Here is a 20,889-nt window from a genome sequence, read left to right as displayed (position 1 = left end):
GTGGAAATAAATTCAATTCTCTCCTGTTCTGAAGGGTGGGGAGGTTCAACTCTGTGGAGCTGCCTTGAGGCAGAGAAGGTATATAAGTACATGTAAATCCATACTGTGCTTTGCTTCCAGCGGGTTGGCCCAACATTTCTGTGCCTTCTGGGCAAATTTTCCCTTCCCTCAATCTGATGGGGGAAAAAAAATACTTAGGAAACAAAGATGAAGACATTATATGTTCTTGGGTTGTATCTCTCTCTCTCTCTCTACACACACACACACACACACACACACATACTTGTGATATCAGGTCTAAACAAGTGTTAGTAATGGCATATTTCTTAAACATAAAAATCTTGAATCTAGTTATTTAAAAATAGAAATGTTAAAAATTCTTTTAAAAGATTGAATCTGGGGCGCATGGGTGGCTCAGTGGGTTAAAGCCTCTGCCTTCAGCTCGGGTCATGATCCCAGGGTTTCTGCTCAGTGGGGAGCCTGCTTCCCCTTTTCTCTCTGTCTGCCTCTCTGCCTACTTGTGATCTCTGTCTGTCAAATAAATAAATAAAATCTTAAAAAAAAAAGACTGAATCAGACCCCACTTTCATGAGAGCTCCCTCCCCATCGTGACTTGACATATATGAAAATGTGCAGTATTTTTAAAACAATTCTCAAAACAATTGTGGCCAGGTCAGAAGGATTGGATTATCATCTGGAACATTGAGAATCTCACTGCTACTCAGTAAGGAGATGAATGACCGCTTCTCAGTTCCATCCTGTGATGAGTTCCAGTAGTGACTCAGTTTGAATTTTCTACCACCCTGGCAAAACAAACTTAGAGAACGATTTGCGTTAATTTTATAAAAATAAATAAAGGAAGGATGCCTGGGTGGTTCAGTCCATTGAGTGTCAGACTCTTGGTTTCTGCTCTGGCTAACGACTCAAGGTCCTGAGATTGGCCCCAGATCAGGCTCTGCACTCAGTGCAGAGCCACCTTGAGGTTCATTCCCCCTCATTCTCCCTCCCCCTCTCCACTCATGCACTTTCTCATTCTCTCTCTAAATAAATAAATAGGGTCACCTGGGTGGCTCAGTCATTAAGCTTCTGCCTTCCGCTCAGGTCCTGGTCCCAGGGTCCTATAATCGAGCCCTACATCAGGCTTTCTGCTCAGCAAGAAGCCTGCTTCTCCTTCTCCTGCTCCCCCAGCTTGTGCATGCTCTCTCTGTGTCAAATAAAAGAATAAAATCTTAAATAAATAAATTAAATATGAATAAACACATAAATAAGATATTTTATACATAGCTGTATTTGTGGTCTGAATGTCATACCTGCCACCCAAACTTCGGCATCACAAAGAACTAGGGCTGAGTAACCTTTGGGTATTTTACTTAATTTCTCCAGTTTCAGTTTTTTCCATCCGTAAAATGGAGATGAAAGTAGAACTTAACTCATAAATTACTATAGGTAGTAAGGATTACATGCACATCAGTTCAGTGTCTGGAACATATTAAGTATTCAACAATGGTTGTCAATTTTATTCCGTTTGAAAAATGAGTGTACTAGAAGTGAGACAGAAAACTTTCAGCCATTGCACAAACACAACCACTGCAAAGAGGGAAACACCATCACTTACGCACACCGTTTACAAGATGAAAATAAGTTATTAATAGTTCTTCGGGAGAAATACCACTATCCCTTACAGGAAAAACAATATGAACACAGGGCCAAGAAAAACACCAACCAGCCCCCACAACTTTACCAACACAGGGCCATACCCATTCAGGTCAGCATGTCCAATAAACCTTAAACCTCGAGGAAGAACAATAGAAGCAATTCAAAACACTTAACACAGCAACAGTTTTTAAAAAGTCAACTGACACCTCCCCCCTCCCCCTTTTTCACCCTCCCTTCCTCCAACACAACCACATCTGAGCCTAAAGATATTTATAATTCTGAATGACTAACTGCAACAGACTTTTGACAAGAAGGCTGTTGAACTTGATAAATATATCTTAATATGACAAATACACTTCTCCAGTGGAATCTGGGAGGGGAGAACATATTTAATGTTTGATAAACTGAAACAGCACCTTAAAAACTGAATGACTCCACACAGGGATTGAACAGTAGGGGCAGTTTCAGGTCAGATAAGGTTCTAGCTACTAGGTAATCAAGTGTGCATTTACATCTCAGATCTTAGCTTGACCTCAGAGTCTCCTCATTTTTGCTCTCCCCTATCCTGTCCAGATCTTCTGGAACTAATCACTAGTCTCAGATCTGTCACCGAATGGCCCCTGGTGGAAAAATCATGACTTCCCAGCTCAACAAACATTTCTTGAGACTTTGTAGTACTGGGGAGGATCAGGACCAGGGGCAGACATACAATTGCAAAGGCAGGTTGGGCAAATGCACAGGGCCTTGTACAATATGCTAAGAAAACTTGAATAGAGCTGTTCCTCAGACTCACCTGATGAGGTAAGAGGAACACATTATATGCCCAAGAGCATAGAGGCAGAGAAGGTAGTTAGAAATCCAGTGATATTCAGTGCAGAGATGCTGAGGCAGAAATAAGAGCAAACCACCTCTGTCCTGCTGTCCTGGTGAAATACAGAAGACCAGGCTTGAGTTCTGCTACCTTCGCAAACAGCCTTGTCCCCAGCCTCAGCCCATGGGGAAAGCCTCAAGCGCTTTCAGTCTGATTGAGCCACTAGTGTCCTCTAGTGGTAGCCCACGTAACGGCCATAAGACGTGAGCCCTCCAATTCCTCACCCATTTCCCAAGTCCCCATATGTGCTGGCTTCTGTGATAGCTGCTGGAGCCACAGATGTTCAAGACATTTGTTTTTTTCACTCAAGAAGCTCACAGTTTACGATGTGAGACACAGGGATAAATGCATCAGAACCATAGTGTGTGGCCAGTGCAAAAAAATTTGCAATCAGAAATATGCATCAGACAGAATTTGTGTACAAGAGGGATGCTTAACTTTTGCATCTCGGGGCTTTGGTGGTGGCTTCATGTCTGGGCTGGCAGTGACAAAGGCTTCCTGGATGATGTAACTGGGCTCTGAAAGAAGATTAGTAGGACTTCACTAGGCAATTAATAGGACTTTTCTAGGACAAGAGATCAACATGAATTATTTCAAGAACTGCAAGTAAGTGTACTCCAGGAATGTAAGTGTACTCCAGGAATGTCAAGTGGGAATAGAATTAGACTGATTTTTTACTGGCCCTTTCTGAGAGAGTCTAAATGGTACCAAGTATTTCCTAAAGCATTCCATTCAACACACATTTATTAATTCAACACACATTATCTTCTATAGGAAATGTGATTAAGTATTATTCTAGTCCTCGCGATGCTTACAATCCAGCATTAAGACATGTTCAGAGAGAAATGTGAGGGGATAGTTTCTATAAAATGCAAGTTCTACACAAGTAGCAGTTAGTAACAAAGGATAAGAAGCATTTACATTGAAAAGGGCAATCAAGGGAACCTTTCCAAAGTAGGGAACACCTGACTTGAGCATGGAAAAACAAACATGCAGGAATTTGCCAGATGGCAGACATGTCAAGGTTGTTTCTGTGACGTGTAATGCATTGGCTGAATGTCTTCTTGCCTCTCTGGTCACATTCACTTGGCTTCCCTGGCTCCCCCTCTTCTTCCCACCCCTGCTATGATCACTCCCCCAAGGTTCTATGCTGAGCCCCCAGATCTTTGCTTTGCTCCTTCTCAGTGACTTTATTCACACCCATGACTTCCACGATGTACTTCAAACATTTTATCTAGTCAAGACCTCACATTACTCAGTATATCACTTTTTACACAGAGTCAGGCTACACTTAACGACACATGCTGCAAATGGCATCCACCATCTTTAATCTCTGAAATCCTCCTCTCCCTTGCTTAGTTGTCCCTTCCACCCTTAGTTGTCTGATGTTGCAAGTTAAGAAACTTGAAAAGACCTTAATTTCTCCTTTTCTCTCGCCAGCATCCAGTGCCTCTCCAAGTTCTGCAGCATCCATAGATATCCTTTTCTTTCTGGGTCCACTACTACTGCCTTAAATTAGTCCCATAATCTCTTGCCTGGCTGATTACGGTGGCCTCCTAATCTCTCAGGTTCTAACTCACCCCCTCAGTCTGTCTGCTTCACAGTATTTCTAATAAGCAAGTCTGAGCTTATATTTATGCTACACACCCCTCCTGCATATAATGTTTCTGTACTCCCTACAGCCTTCAGAATCAGGTCTCAGCTCCTTAGGATAGTAGACAAACCTCTCCCGCTAACCTCTCTGGCCTCATTTGTTGTCCTCTGCTTCCAGGAATTTTCCAGAAATTCCAAACTTATTGTCGGTCCCCCTAAACACCATGTTATTTCATACTTTCTGATCTTGAAGAGGTGTCATGTAGAGCACTCGCCCCATTGTGTTTTCCACATGGCAGACTCAGTTTGATGTCCCTTTCCCCGATTTAGCCTTCCTCGACCTTCCCTTTCTAATAGATGACCACTTTATTCTCTGGGCTACTTCTGGACCAGGAGTGTGCATATCTTAGTATGTAATTTTGTGATAATCTGCTTACCTGTCTGTGTTCCCTGCTTCAGGCCAGAGCAGCAGTATAGCAGGGTGATAAAGATAATGGAACCAAATCCCAGCTCTGCTAGTTATCAGAAGAAATTTAAGCAGGTTACTTGTTTCTCTTTGTCTTAGCTTCCTCATCTATAAATCAGGGATGATAAAAGTACCTTCCTTGTGAAGTTGCTATCAGGTTACTGTATATCACGTGCTTTGAATAGTACCTGGCGTATGTGTGTGTGGGCGCACACGTGTGCTTGTTTTTGTAAATATATACTGATCCTCTTGCCATCTTTCCTAACATATTTCACAAAATGGACAGAATAACATGTCATCCTCCTGCTGGAAACCATTCAGTTAACTATTAATCCATTTAGGAAAGAGTCCAATGGAAAGTACCTAAATTGCTTGTAAGAATTTGCTCTTTTGACTATGAAGTTATATCTTATTCATCGCCATTTTCCTAGGGTCTAGCACAGTGCCTGACATTGACAGTATATGGGACAAATGCTTGTGGAAAGAAGGAATGACAATCTTTGGCTCTTTCCTTATGGCTCTTGCCATAACACCTAGTAGACCCCCGAATCCTGCCGGGTTTTCCTTTACAATGCCCTCTGCATTTAATTTTCTTTCTGTAGTCACTATCAACACTCCTTCATTTATTCAACAAAAAATTATTAATAAAGAGTGTGAAAGGCATCACCCTAATTCCTGAAAATATTGCTTTGAACAAGATAAATTCCCTCTGCTATGGACCTTACATTCATTCTGCCAGATGAAACAGACATTAAATAATAGCACATTAGTCATTTGATTGTAAAGTGATACATATCCTAACCTAGTGTTGAAGACCAGGAAGTTTCTCTCAGGGAGGAAATTTTATTGATATATGAAAGACTAGAAGTAAGCATAAGGTAGTAGCAGCTATGATGGAGATTATCCAGGCAAAGGAAACACCCTGTAGGAAGCCCTGAGTCAGGAAGAAATTTGGCACATAACATATCAATTTTGAGTTCCTTATGTCTGGATTATTGCTACAAATGCTATCTGATCTCTGTACAGAATGACCTTCCCTTAAAGCTCAAAGATTAAACTTTCTATCACGTTGATTAACCTTCCATAATTCTCTGTTGCCTACTGAATGACGTATTAATTCCTTAATTGTTTTTCACGACCCAATGCAATATGGGCTCTGGTAATGGTCCAGTTTTATCTCTCATAAGTAATCTGCATTTATATTCAACCATAACCATCAAGAATCATTTGATATTCTCTTATTTTTTCTTACTCTCCCACATTTACTCAGGTTAGTATTATTACTAAAATGCTTTTCTTCTCTATTCCTTTCTAGGCTTATTTTTCCACAAAATAATATTTACTTGTTCTGTGTCTGACATGCTTTGATATTTTCTAGTCTCTTTTACTCTATTTTTATTCTATTTCAGTTTTGTAAACAAGCAAGTAGTAATCTACCAAAGTGATTTCACAGTTCACTAATGGATCTTGACCCAGTTGCAAGGTGCCCCAAATAAGCTTAAAGATTTTTCCAAGATATATAATTCTTGAATGAGGTTTGGCTTTAGTAGATTTTAGTTTTTCTTCTAGCAGCAGAATCCCTTAACTCAGTTACATCTTGATTGTTGGGCACCTGTATTCTCTGAAGACAGAATGGTAAAATTTTGCATGAACACAGGATGAATGAGGAAGAGCTAAGGCCCCCTGAAGATACTTGGCAATGCATTTCAATCTGTAGGACATGTCACACGTTGCTTTTTCAATCCCGGCCAATATTCTGAAGTTGTTAATTATAGTGAGCTGCTCCAAATCATATACTGAGCAAAGATGAACGTGGAAGAAGATTTCTTCCAGTTATAACTGAGAAAAATAAACAAACAAACCAAAGCCACCATTAGCAAATAAATCCATGGCAATTATCTCATATATGTACTAAATGTACCTCTGCAGATAGATTGCTTTATAACTGCCCATGGGGAATACATGAATCTTTTGTAATAAACACTCTCCAAAGGATCTGTTTTTCAAAATCATTCTTTTATCTTGGGTTAACTTTCAGTGGGATATTTCAGTTTTTCAGTATTTCTTCCATTTTAGGTGTGCACTGCCAACACCTGGATCAATGTATGTCCATCCGTTTTATGTGTCTTACTTTACAGAGTCAGGAGTGGGTAAAAAAGAGAGGGTTACTTATGACTACATAAAATCCCAACATTTCAGGTAATCTCTTTTCTTAGACAACTAAATTGTACTTCTTCTAGGTACACCATCCTCACATCAGTGGGGCTTTCTCCAGTTTTGTTCTCTTATTCTTACTCATCTATTTCTCATTGGTAAAATACCTACTAAGTGCCAGATACAAGAAATATTAAACGGGTGAGATTTCATCCCTTCCCTCAAGACCCAACCTAATCAGGGCTGGGAAGGAAGGAAGGAAACAGTAATGTAAGCTATTATAATATAGATGCCCTCCAAGCTCATGCAAACTTGAACCTAGCCAAAGAATTCCACTGAGGCATAAACAAATGTTAAAGAATGAGAAAGTTTTGCTTTATGTATGAAAAAAAAACAAAATAAGCTTTATGTGTGGTAACTACTTTTTTTAAAAGATTTTATTTATTTATTTGAGAGTGAGAAAGGGATCACAAGTAGGCAGAAAGGCAGGCAGAGAGAGGGGGTGGGGAAAGCAGGCTCCCTGCTGAGCAGAGAGCCCCACGTAGGGCTCAATCCCAGGATCCTGAGATCATGACCTGAGCCCAAGGCAGAGGCTTAACCCACTTAGCCACCCAGGCACCCCACATGGTAACTATTCTGAGAGAAGAACATACTGCATGCAAACAGCAGATACCATAAGGGGGAGGGAGTTTTTTGTTCTTTGGTTTTTTGCTTTTTTTTTTTTTTTTTTTTTGCTAATGGACATGGAATGATTCTCATTGCATCAATCCACATTTATCCAGTGCTATTTGAGTTTGTTACCCTTTTACTGAAGTTCATTCACAACTGAAATACAAATAGTCTGGCAAAAATTCGAGACATTTCTTCAAAGACATACAGGCAAAATACATCCAATGTAATAAGAGTTTGTGGTTAGTCACAGGTGGTGAACACTTAAAGCTTGTGACAATTATTATTTTTTTATTATTTTTTTATTTATTTTCAGCATAACAGTATTCATTATTTTTTCACCACACCCAGTGCTCCATGCAATCCGTGCCCTCTCTAATACCCACCAACTGGTACCCCAACCTCCCACCACCCCCCCGCCACTTCAAAACCCTCAGATTGTTTTTCAGAGTCCATAGTCTCTCATGGTTCACCTCCCCTTCCAATTTCCCCCAACTCCCTTCTCCTCTCTAACTCCCCATGTCCTCCGTGCTATTTGTTATGCTCCACAAATAAGTGAAACCATTATGAAAATTGACTCTCTCTGCTTGACTTATTTCACTCAGCATAATCTCCTCCAGTCCCATCCATGTTGCTACAAATTATTAATATTTAAGTGTCAATGGTGAGGTTACTAATGCTGACACCTGAAGAGTAAAAAAGTATTCTAAAGGATTTTTTACTTAAGCAAAATTTGTAATTAGCAAGACTTTTCTGAACAGAATGGTTCTGCAATTTTTACAACCTAAGAATTCTTCAAAATACATTTCTGAGGCTCTTGCATGAATATGTAGAGTTTTGCTGAATTTCCTGCTATTCCCTTAACACACTTTGCTGTATGAGACCTTATACTTCTGCTGTTCTTTCTGATTGGTATAGCCTTCAGCCCCTTAGATGCCTGTTAAACTCAAATCCCATCTCTTCTGTGGAACACCACAACAGGATCAATACAAATCTCTTAGGCTGAATTAATTCCTCCCCACTCTGAGTGCCCACAGCATTTTGTGATTTGCCTTTCAAATTGTACTTATTGCATTATGTTATCCTTATTGGTGAATGTTTCTCTATTCCCTAAAAGACTGTGAGCTACTCATTAATTCTGCATCCACAGGATCAATAGTGTCTGATACATATTAAAGCTTCCATATAGACAGGGTTAATGGTTGAATCATTCTATTTTTTTCTCCACCTCTTCTGCATCGCCATAGTACCAGTAATTTCAAAATTCCAATAGAATGTCAGTAAACATTAATTTCACTTATTTCTATAGCATTTTACAACAAATATAGGTAATTTCACTTTTTTCAATCTATTAATAACTCTATGAATGAGCTAAAACAGGTATTATTTCTTTTGTACTGCTGAAAAAGCAGAAGTGGGCCAGGTCCACTCACATAGTCAGAGATAGGACACAGGCTCCCTGGTTCCAGCATGTAATGTACATTATTAAAATAATAATAAGTAAGGATGTTTTATTATGTCCCTTCTCTTTCCCCAGTAATGCTAAATTCTTTACATTTTAGTTCTGATTCTCATTACAATCTTTGCTGGATAGATTTTGTTGCTTTCAATTTACAGGTAAGAAATCTGAGATTCAAAAAGATTAAATAAACCAGCCCACAGCCACTGGTAAACACATCTTCCCACCTCCATCCCTTTCCCTATCTCATCCCTTTCTTTTGGAAAGTCTGTCGGAGAAAAAAGTGGTTACTTTAAATCCTCCAGTTTATGTCTCACTTATAATTACTGGTACTCTTGAGACATGAAATTTAAAAGTGATATACAGATGTCCCTTTTGTTCTCTTTTTCCATATACTTCCCCTTTCTGTATACTTTTCTATATACATATAAAGCAATGAAATGACCAAAAACCATGTTGCACTGAAAAAAAAAAAAAGAATCTTCAATTTATATAAATCTCTAAACTCAATAGGTCAGGTCTCTGCCTCTATCAACCCCATTTTACCAATTGAGATGTGAACTCTAAGGAGATTCAGTGAACTTTCTCAGGTCACAGAATTCAAAGTCCACTGAGAAAATGTACCAGCTGTTTTTGCACCATTCATTTTTTAATGGCTATCTTTGATCTAAGCAGATGGTAGTACAAATATAAAATTTTGTTTAATAAAGCATGAACAATGAATCTTAGAACACGGAAAAATAAAATAAAATAAAAATAAAGTGATAAAGACAATACATCAGCAGAAATTATTGTCAGGAAACTCTAGATTGAATTTATGTGTTATAAGTGACAATTTACATCTACTTACAGCAGCTCCAGGCATAGATTATCTGTGAAGGGTTTTTCATATGAGTGGTAGAAATTAAATAAACAAAACAAGGCAATGAATATGTACATGCTTTAGGTTATATTAAAGTTGAAACAAAACAAACATATTCTATTAGCTGAAGTCTAAAAATAAATAACCTATATGGAAATTTTGTAATGGAATCTGTTGGCTTCATAAAGAGATTTTGATATCTTTTTTCTTTTTAAATCAGAAAAATTAATACTGTCCACTATTAAGCAATATCCAAAAAAACATAGTTATATTTCACACTACATTCTTAGAGGGATCTTTGTAACTTACCATAATTATTTTAGAATACAAAATTCTAAAATGACCCTATAATGTCTCAGTCAAGTTTCAGGACCAAAAATCATTAAAAGGTGATGAATTTGTTAATTAAAATTGTAAAGCTAGGGGCGCCTGGGTGGCTCAGTGAGTTAAGCCTCTGCCTTCGGCTCAGGTCATGATCCCAGGTCCTGGGATTGAGCCCCATGTCAGGCTCTCTGCTCAGCAGGGATTCTGCTTCTCCCTCTCCCTCTGCCTGCCTCTCTGCCTGCTTGTGATCTCTCTCTCTATCAAATAAATAAATAAAATATTTTTAAAAAAATTGTAAAGCTAGATGGCCTTTTTCTAGGAAGTGCAAAATAATAATAACTCTAAGTTTTGTATTCTCTTTTATTTCACATGTTCATACTAAAATCAGCAAATGTAGAGAGCAATTTATAAATGCATGCACTAATCTATAAGTGGCCTCAAGAAAGAAAGCTGTTCCCAGGGAAAAGAAGTCTTTAGGATTATTCAAAAGCAAACGAATTCTCAATGTATTTTCATATTTTGACAGTAAACTTCTATTGTGCCAGTCACTATGTTTTCACAGAGATATGACACATCCTAAGAAAATATCCCATGTTACTCTTCAACTCTGCATGAACCTCAAATCGATGAATCCTATCTCCATTTTATTGTCCAGCCCCCATATCCTTACACCTCTCCTTGAGTCACTAAAATTCTCTGGTGGTGGCGGGTGGGTAGAGTGGCACCTGGCCAGCTCGGTCAGGGAGCACACACAACTCTTAATCTTGGCATTATGAATTTGAGCCCCACATTGGGTGTAGAGATGACTTAAAATTAAAATCTTAAAAAATAAATAAATAAAACTTTTTGGTCAGTCATTATAATCACGTCCTTACATACGTTCTTGACTTTTCCCTGACTGGTTTCATTCCATGCTTAGCAGAAGTAGAGGGAGTGCAGATTACACAGGGGTAAGCATTTATCAAAAGTTATGAAATTGTACACTTAAGAGTTATGCATTTCACTGCATGTAATTTTACCAACAACTTTAAACAAATACTGAACTTCAGTTAATAGGTTGGCTTTTTGCAATGATTTGGGTTAGCAATACTAAAACTTGCTTAAACAAATAAGTAAATATATTAAAAGCAAAGGGAGTAGTATTTTAAGGGGAAGTTAAAATATAGAAAGAAGAAATATTGGTATTGTATTGAAATGGAAAATATCAATATAAACTTATGATTTTTAATATTTACCTATATAGCTAAATAAATTTAGAAGTGATTATAGGTACAGCCATACATGTGTATGTACATATACATGTATATATACTAGAAATGTTCACTGAGATTATCCAAAAGTTATGATAGCACTGAATACACCTAGAACACAGATCTTGATTTCTTTTAATCAAGGAACCTAGATTTCTTTCTTTTTATAATATTTTATTTATTTATTTGACATATAGATAGAAATAGAGCACAAGTAGGCATAGAGGCAGGCAGAAGGAGAGGGAAAAGCAGGGTTCCCACTGAGCAGAGAGCCAGATGTGGGGCATAATCCGGGACGCTGAGATAATGACCTGAGCCAAAGGCAGCCACTTAACCAACAGAGTCACCCAGGTGCCCCAAGGAGCCTAGACTACTTCTTTCTTTTTTTAAGATTTTATTTATTTATTTATTTATTTATTTATTTATTTATTTATTTATCAGTGTGTGAGAGAGAAAAAGAGAGAGAGAGAGTGAGTAAGTGCACAAGCAGGCAGAGTGGCAGGTAGAGGCAGAGAGAGAAGCAGGCTCCCAGCTGATTAAGAAGCCTGATGTGGGACTCGATCCCAGGAACCTGAGATCATGACCTGAGCCAAAGGCAGCTGCTTAACCTGCTGAGCCACCCAGGCATCCAAGAACCTAGACTTCTTAAAGAATAAATTGATTCCAGGGTAGTATCAGAGAGAAAAAATATACTATAAAGAATATTATTGTGAAAATTGATGAATGGACTTTAAATTTGATAGCAGTATTTATCAATATCATTTTTCCTGGTTTTATTAATAGTACTGTAGTTACGTGAGGGAATTGTTTTGTTTTTGTTTTTTTTTTTTAAAGATTTATTTATTTAGCTTGAGAGAGAAAGAGACAGAGAGAGCACATGCACGAGTGTGGGGAGGGGCAGAGAGAGAATCTTTCAAGCCAGACTCCCTGCTGAGTGTGAATCATGATGCAGGGCTTGATCCCACAACCCAGGAGATCGTGACCTGAGTGGAAACCAGGAAGAGTCAGATGTTCTACCAACTGAGCCACCCAGATGCCACCATCCATTTTTTTTTTTAATGATTTATTTATTTATTTTGACAGAGAGCAAGAAAGAGAGAATGCCTTTGTTTTTAGAAATTATTCATGGAACTAGTTAGTGGTTAAGGGTCACAAAGGTCTCCAGTTTACTGTCAAATAGTTTAAAAAATCTATCAAGAGAATGCAAATGATAAAACTAATTGTGAGAAAATGTAAACAATTGGTTAATGTAAATAAAATTATCCCTTTTATTTTTCACTTTGCTGTATGTTTGAGATTATATCAAACCAAAAGGTTAATACCTTCAATGGCTTCTTGTGTCAGTATGACTCCATTTCAAAAATGTCCAACAATTGCCATATTGTCTTGTGGACCCTCATTACCTCGCTGATATCATTTCTTTCATTGCTTTCTCTCTCAATGTTTGATCCTCAGATGTCCTTGCTACATGACTATGTTTCAAGATGTCCTTGTTACTTCCCTCATCTCTTTTAAATCTGTGCAAATTCTCACCCTCTCAGTTGGATCATCCTGTTTACCATTACATCGTGCCCATTCCCCACCCAACCTCCACACTCTTGGTCTTCTTCATCCTGCTTTCCTTTTTTCCATGGCACATGCTACATTCTAACATCCATATGCCACATACATCTTATTTCCATCTTGTCTCCACTCTCCAGAATGCAAATTTCACAGACAGGAGTTTTGCCTGATGCCTTTTGTGGTCTATCCTAAGACCTAGGACAGTACCAGGCACTTTAAATAGAAGAAGGACTGCTATCAGATTATCTTTGGGAAACATATACTCTTGATTATTAATCTTTAAGGGTATTTTTTCTTTATAGCTCCTGGCTCACTGTAAATGTCTATTAGGTATTAATATTTGTGGTCATGTTAAAGCAATGTTGTTTTACCTGTTTTTGAAGTAGATACATAATTTGAATAATTTAAAAGTTTAGAGATAGTGCTTAGGAAGGTCATCAGAGTCTATCAAGGACTCATTATCTACTTCTGGATTTAAGTCTGGAAATTAGGGAGACTGGCTCACTAATCAAAACTCATAAGATACTGGTGACAATGCCAATTTAAAGAATTATACTGAGAAAAAGAGTTGCCACAAGTATCAGATGTTTGAATCTTTTTCTCAGCTTATTTTCTCTAAGAACTTGACGTGAAGTCCAATAGAGAAGTGCAAAGAGGTAACTTTGCACTTGTGGAGTCAGAACAAAAGGAATGAATTAGTCAAATTATGTTTGCCTAGAGCATACATTTTTCTGCGTAAGGTTAATACAGTATTGGGAAATCCACTCCTCTGCTCAGGGCATTTTCTCACTTCACGATGTTGAAATGGTAAGTATTAAAATTGGGTTTGGAGCACTCCCCCTCTTGAGCTTTCACATCAGTAATCAGTTCACACATTTCTTCCTTTATTTCAGCACATATCTAAGCCACAGGGAAGCCCTGTTGCTACTGGTTTCCAAAGGAAATCACTTTGTTCTTTGAAGATGACTTGTGGTGGCTGATCTCAGTCACTACATGCTGAATTCATTAGTTTAGGTTTTAGAGTTGGTTTAAGATGGCTCCTCCACTACAACTCATGTCTCTTAATGTCTTGATTTAGATGACAAAAGTATGTTTACTCACAGCTACATAATGCTTAATTAAATTTTTTTTTTAAATGCCAGGAAAAGGTTAAATTTCATGAAGTTCTAAAATCTCTCTAGGTGTCTTGTTTTGGACCACAATGGAGTATTTCTTCCCCTAAGTGCAGGCAGAAGTCCAGGATGTGATCTATAAAACAAACATAAGGAGACTGTGAGGTAAAGAGAAGAAGGCTGACCAACTGTGGACCTGGAAACACAGGAAAGATCATGATGACCCGTTCCCCGGGTTGCCTTTTTGACTCCCATATCCTGGACTAGAGAAGCCATATCTGGGGGGAAAAAAAAATGGAACCTGACAAATAAGAGCCCTCATAAAATCCAGTTCTTTCTTTCAAAGGACAAGGAAAGGGGCAGCTTAGCAACATGAAAAGTTTTTAGATAATAAGTGCCCTACTGCAGAGATGCACTGTGGAATGAAATGCAGCTCGGGTTCCACGGCTGTCAGCAAAAGCTGGAGATCCTAGATTTCTACCATTCCCAAGTATGGTGAGAGAGAAGACAGATTGGGAGAGGGGCCTCTCATCCTCATCCAGAGGTAGCAAGCCTCTTCTGGTAGTGCCCGTGGAAGTCTCCCAGGAACCTGGACTCCCGGCCCTACCTGGAACCACCCCCCCATCTCCACAGAAGTGATACCAGAGGAGGCCAATTGGGGAACTGTCGCTACCAGTCAGCAGGAAAACAGTTTCCTTCTTGCAGTGTCAGTGGAAAGTATAATATTTTTCTGATGTGGACCTCAATGTATGTAGAGGAAGTATTTAAGACAATTACAAGTAAAAAAAAAAAAAAGGTAAAGAAACTTAAACGGAGGTAAGATTTCTACATTTGATATTGGAAAATGGAAGAGCATGACGTGGCATTTTGAAACTGGTAAATAAAAGGAAAAAAAAAGAAAGAAAAAGTGTTTTTTATTTGATCCTGATGCTAGTTGATCTTTGTGGCAATGGAAGAACTCTGTATCTTGAACGCAGTACTGGTCATGGTATGGTACAAAGATACAATGGTTACAAATGGTAAAATGATACAGAACTATATGCAACATTGTAGCAGTACAAATTTCCTGTTTTTGACATTGTACTATAGTTAATGCATGGTGTAACCATTAGGACAAAGTAGCTGTTAAGGACTTTACATTAGAGCAACTTTTTGTAAATCTTTAATTATTTAAAAATACACAATAAGCTTTTAAAAAGATCTTTATAGGTCATATTCAGAAACTTCTCCTAACCATGAAAAAAAACATAAGGAGCAAGCAATAAAGAGTTAGTATAAAATCATAGGACAGATTTCCCCAGTAATTTGGGAGGCAGGGCAATTGATGTCATTTATGACCTAACTGATTCAGGGAATGCAATTATATTTTGATGTTGATGTTATTATCAATTTTTGCTTTTTCTTTATCAATTTGAGTACAGTTGACACACAATGTTACATTAGTTTCAGGTATACAATTTAGTGACTTGCCAAGTTTATACATTATGTTAACCATAAGTGTAGCTACCATCTGTCCCCTTACATCACTAATATAATATGATTAGATTTCTTCCTTTTATGTAGTCAATAATAACACTGCAAAACTCATGAGTCATTTTGCCTGGACCATTAATATAGCTAACAAGTTTTTAGCATTTCCTAGAGAAAAGATCATTTATCAGCTTTAGCTATCAGGGCATGGCAGTAGATACCTTAGAAGGCTGCAAGCATTTTTTTTTTTTAAGATTTTGTTTATTTACTTTGACAGAGAGAGCAAGAGAGACAAACAGAGGGACAGTAAAGGGAAAGGGAGAAGCAGGCTCCCAGCCCAGCAGAGAGCACGATGCCGAGCTGATTCCAGGATCCTGGGATCACGACCTGAGCCTAAGACTGCCACTAACCAGGCGCCTCTGTTTGGTTTATTCCTCTTTCAAGAAAGTGAAAGTATTGTTGTTGCTCTTCAGATGTAGGAGTCCTTTCTGTATTCTGAATATAATTCCAAATATATAATTTACAAATATTTTCTCCCATCTGAAGATTGCCTTTCAATCTGTTGACTATTTTCTTTGATATGCAAAACTTTGGAAATCTGATAGAATCTCACTTATCTATTTTTGCTTCTGACTTTTGGTGTCTTTCAAAAACCATTGCCAAATTCAATGCCATGAAGCTTTTCCCATTTTCTTCTAGAAGTTTTATGGTTTTATGTCTTATACCTAGATCTTTAATCCATTTTTACTTAACTTTTGGTATATGGTCCAAGGCAAGGATCTAAGTTCATTCTTTTGCATCCGAGTATCCAGTTTCCCCAATTCCATTTGTTGAAGAGACTGTTCTTTCCTCCATTGGCACTTTCATTGCAGAACATTTGCCCATATGCAGAAGGGTTTATTTCTGGGCTCCCTGTTCTATGCCATTGGTCTAGACATCTATTTTTATGCCAGTACCACATTGTGCTTTAATTAATGTAGCTTTGTAGAAATTAACCTATTTTTTTAAAAAATGTTGTTTCCATTTTTTCCTCTTTATGCATTTTATAGCAAATATCAGGCAACATAGTTTTACCCCTATATGATTCAATATAAATCTCTAAAAATTGTGGACATTTTCCTTTTAAAAAGTATTAATATCAATGAAACAAGATGGGATTGGGAGGGAGACAAACCATGAGTGACTCTTAATCTTACAAAACAAACTGAGGGTTGCAGGGGGGAGGGGACTTGGGAGAAAGGGGGTGGGATTATGGACATTGGGGAGGGTATGTGCTATGGTGAGTGCTGTGAAGTGTGTAAACCTGGCGATTCACAGACCTGTACCCCTGGGGATAAAAATACATGTTTATAAAAAAATAAAAAATTTTAAAAAGTATTAATATCATATAATAAAATTGGCAGTATTTCTTGGCTATCATCTCATACCGAGTCCAAAATCAAATTATGAGTGGTCTGGAAAATGTGTCCATTGATTTGTTTGAATCAGGATCCAAACAAGGTCCCCACTTTCATCTTATAAGTCTCTTTTGATTCAGAGAAGTCCTTTTCCTTCTTTTCCCCTCAGATATTGACTTGTAGAAACTGGATTAGTTGTTCTATAGAATGTCTTACATTCTGGATTTTTCTGTTTACTTCCTTGTTCTGTCATTTAACTTGTAAATGGAAGTTAACTGGTGGCTTAATTTTATGGTCACTTAACTATATATTGAAATTAGCAAAACCTTCAATTTTTAGACCTTCAATTTTTTTTTTCATACCTATATGCAGTATTCTTAATTCACTTGCAAACTGGAGACTGGGGACCTTTCCAAGGTTTACTGGCCATTCTCAGCTGTGTCTTCCCATGTTTGTACCTGGGATATGTAGGGTCTTCTCTTAGAGGTGAATATGTGTTGGCAAATTTTAAAACCCTGGTTTGTGGAGTATACACGTGGTCCCCATTCATTTCTCATTACTCCTACCACCCAGCTTTGATCATGTTCTTGTTCTGCTGCTGTAGGTGATTTATTACATTGTGTTTATAATCTGAAGTTTACAGAAATATTTCTTTCTAGTTTTATTTAGATATTGTCAATGGAGTTTTCATTTGCTATCCTAATTTCTTTGTTTATTTTTCAGGAAGAATTTTATGGAGTTTAAAAATCGAGCATGCTGCCAAGATCACATCACTGGAAGTTCTTCAACTTTCTTTTTATTAAGGAGAGAAAATATCACAGAAAAACTGTACCTCCTAACCCATTCCCCTTCACTTTCAACCCCCTATGCCCACCCATCCAGAAGCTGGTATGACCTGTTCCCATGCATGTTTTTGTAATTTTACTACACATATATGCATCCATTAAATTTGTATCCTCTTGTTTTATGAGTTTAGAGTATTTACATACATGTTTTCACATTATATGTATGACTCGCTACTTGGTTTTCTTCACTCAAAATTGTATTTCTTGGGATTTACCCATATTGAAACATGAAACTCTAGATCATTAATTTTAACTGCTGTAGAGTATCCCATAATTTGAAGAAAGCATAATTTGTCAGTTCCGTGACAAGAGAAAATTATTTTATTTCATAGTAATAAGCTGCACTGAAAAAAAAAATCACCAGTGTACATGTTAGCTTGTGTACATCCCCATGAGTTTCTCTCAGACAGATGCCTAGGGGGGGAAGTGCCAGTCAGAGGGCATATGCATCTTCTTATATTCACATGTGTAAGAGTTTCCTCCATGTGTATCTATACCAACATTTGTGATACTTTAGACTTTTATGTCCTTATAAGCATGAAATAGTATCTCATTATTAATTTATTTTACATTTTCCTGATTGAAATGTGAGGTTGAGAATTTTTGTTACTGATGATTTGGTTTTCTTCTGTGTCTGGCCTGTTTTTAAAATTGACAATTTCCCCTGGGTTATATGTCAGTTTATTACTGATTTGCAAGGGTCTTAAAAATATCCTCTGGATAAAAATCCTTTTCTGGTGTTTATTAAATGCAATGGATTCTTTTAACTCCTCTGTAAATCTTCTCTCTTTCTCTCCTCTCCCTTGTTCTATTTCTACCTCTACCTCTACCCCTGTCTCTAGCTCAAAAACTTCTCTTCCTACAGCCCAGAAAACATCCATGAAATGGATGTCCATGAAAACATCTTGGGAAACAGACCACATACCAATCTTTTCATTTTCCCATCTTTCTCAAACCCATGACCACCATTTACTTCATCCTGGAATATCTTTTCTTTCTGAAGCACCGCCATTCATGTAAACAGATACCAAGAGTAGAAGAGTTCTGCCTTTATGGATAACCTATTTGTCAGTTATAATCAGAATCTGTATATTAGTTTAAGCTCAACTGGTGTTTATCCTTTTTCTAGCATGTCTCTCACCCTTTTCTTTATTTGCGACCTTCCCTATTCCCTGTCTTTATCGGGATTTTGCAAGTCATTATTCCAGTTAGGTGTGCAGTGGATATGGACTAGTAGGCATTTCATCTATATAGATGATAGGAAAAAGAAAAATAAATCCAAATTCTTTTGTAAGCCTAGCCATACATTGATATGATACTTTGATATTATGGCAAAATAAAAGTTGAGATATAATGTCAGTATATCTAAATGGGTAGATGTCAAAATGAATTTAGAAAAAAAAAAAGGAAAGTTTCTAGAATATACTATATTGTCACCACACACAAAACTGGTGTTAATGAATAAATTCCTCCGGAAGATTATGTAAGTTTATGAGTCTAAAACAATGTTATTTTGGATATTGATATCTAATTAATATAATTTCTTGATGTAAAATATATGGACTGAAGATTTCTTTATTATGTTTTGCTCCTCTATCTTTCCCTATGGCTTCTCTCTTAGCAGAGACTGGAGAAATAAAGGCACATGTAAATGTTTAGAGTTATTTATTTGGATTCTAATTTAAACTTTCCATTATTTTTCTTTCATTTTTAAACATAGGCATCTGTTTGGTTTCATGAGAAAAGCTCCCAGTTTTTTTGTCTTCTTACTGAAGTTCTTGAAATGGAAGTAATATTTTAACATTTGTAATAATAAACCAAAGAAGATGATAACATCCAAGAGTAAGTAGGCATTTCATCATCTAGAATAATTATTTTTAACAGGAAGATGCATTAGACAAAGAATAGTAAGGGTTTTAATTATAATAATTATAACTGGAAGAAATAGCTGGCCTGGAATAATATACCTAGTCCAAGTTTGTATCCAATATAATTTTTAAATCTAAAACTGAATTATAACCCAAAAATAATATTTGGGTTCTAACTAATGAGTCAGATTTGAAGACAAAAATAGTAGCATGTAATGTTGAAATTGTTCAAAAATAGGAGTGCTTTCATTTAAAAAATGACATTCTTCAGCGTTCCATGCCCCTCAGTTATTTTAACAGAACAAATTATCTTGGAGGAAGGCTCATAAACTCTCCACTGTTCATTAGTTTACACCTGCACCTTGGAGAAGTTTGTTTAGGAAACTGATTCTTAACTTAGCTCAAAAAAGTCAGTGCTCTTAGATTAAGGTTTTCTAAAATGCACAATACAAAAGGTTAATAATGTTTTTTGTTTGTTTTAATGATAAATGTAATATTTATATTAGCTTCATGTTGTACCTTCTACAAAGTCTCACTTGGATTTACTAAATAATTGAAACCATTCTCCAAAATGTCCAAAATAAGAAAAGACAGATAAGCTTATTTCATAACTTCTTCCAAAGGCTTATTTCCAAGTAAATTTGATCTCTTCTTATTTGCTATTAATTTAGCAGCCAAAACTTAATGTGATTTATTTATCAAGCTAGTTCATAAATCTTTGTATTATGTCTTTGTATATGCTAGGCAATGATCTACCCATGACTTGAGTTTTTAATTCTTTCTTCCTTAAATTAAAAAAAAAAAAAATTAGGACTTTTGTTTTTATCCTAGAATATTCCTCAATAATAATTCCAATAAATTATCTCTTAAACAAGCCTGGATCAAAGAGATGTTTGCAATTCATAACAAATGTCACTTTTTGTCTCTCACATTAACTATACTACTTAGAACTATGAAAGGTGGCAGTTTTTATATTTGTGGTGCTTCACACATATCACTCATCCTGTGAAAATCCTGTGGACTCTCAATGAAAAAGAATAGTTCCTCCTCCAAAGTCCCTTAATGAGAATGACCCATGACATTGCAGTAGACTAGGACATACAGCGATGCCAAGAACAAATGCTTGTGCCCGCCAACAGGGAGGAGGCTACAGACTGAGGTTGGCCCAGATTCTGGACTGGCCTGGGAGCCAGAAGATTTTAAGAAGAAAATAAGGTGATTTCTGTTTCTTTCCAGCCCATCCAAGACTGCTCAATAGGTCAGCAAACAGAAAAGAAATTGAAATAAATGACTATTTACTTAGTTCCCTCATATGCTAGTGTTAGCACGG

The 20,889-nt window shown here is 37.1% G+C and overlaps 1 protein-coding gene across 2 annotated transcripts in view; it reads left to right on the top strand.

Annotated features, from left to right (window-relative positions):
• Positions 1–19,345, top strand: part of PTGER3 (prostaglandin E receptor 3) — a 195,811-nt gene extending 176,466 nt beyond the window's left edge. For both annotated transcript variants that reach the window (XM_059375112.1, XM_059375111.1), the window contains one exon: positions 17,570–19,345. In XM_059375112.1, coding sequence (XP_059231095.1) covers positions 17,570–17,590 — 21 coding nt within the window. In that variant the 3' untranslated portion in view covers positions 17,591–19,345. The remainder of the gene's footprint in view (positions 1–17,569) is intronic.
• The last annotated feature ends 1,544 nt before the right edge of the window (positions 19,346–20,889 follow it).

This window comes from Mustela nigripes, chromosome 14, assembly GCF_022355385.1.
Source record: "Mustela nigripes isolate SB6536 chromosome 14, MUSNIG.SB6536, whole genome shotgun sequence".
NCBI classification, from domain to species: domain Eukaryota; kingdom Metazoa; phylum Chordata; class Mammalia; order Carnivora; family Mustelidae; genus Mustela; species Mustela nigripes.
The sequence above is the reverse complement of the archived record's forward strand: the minus strand, read 5'-3'. Positions and strand labels throughout refer to the sequence as shown.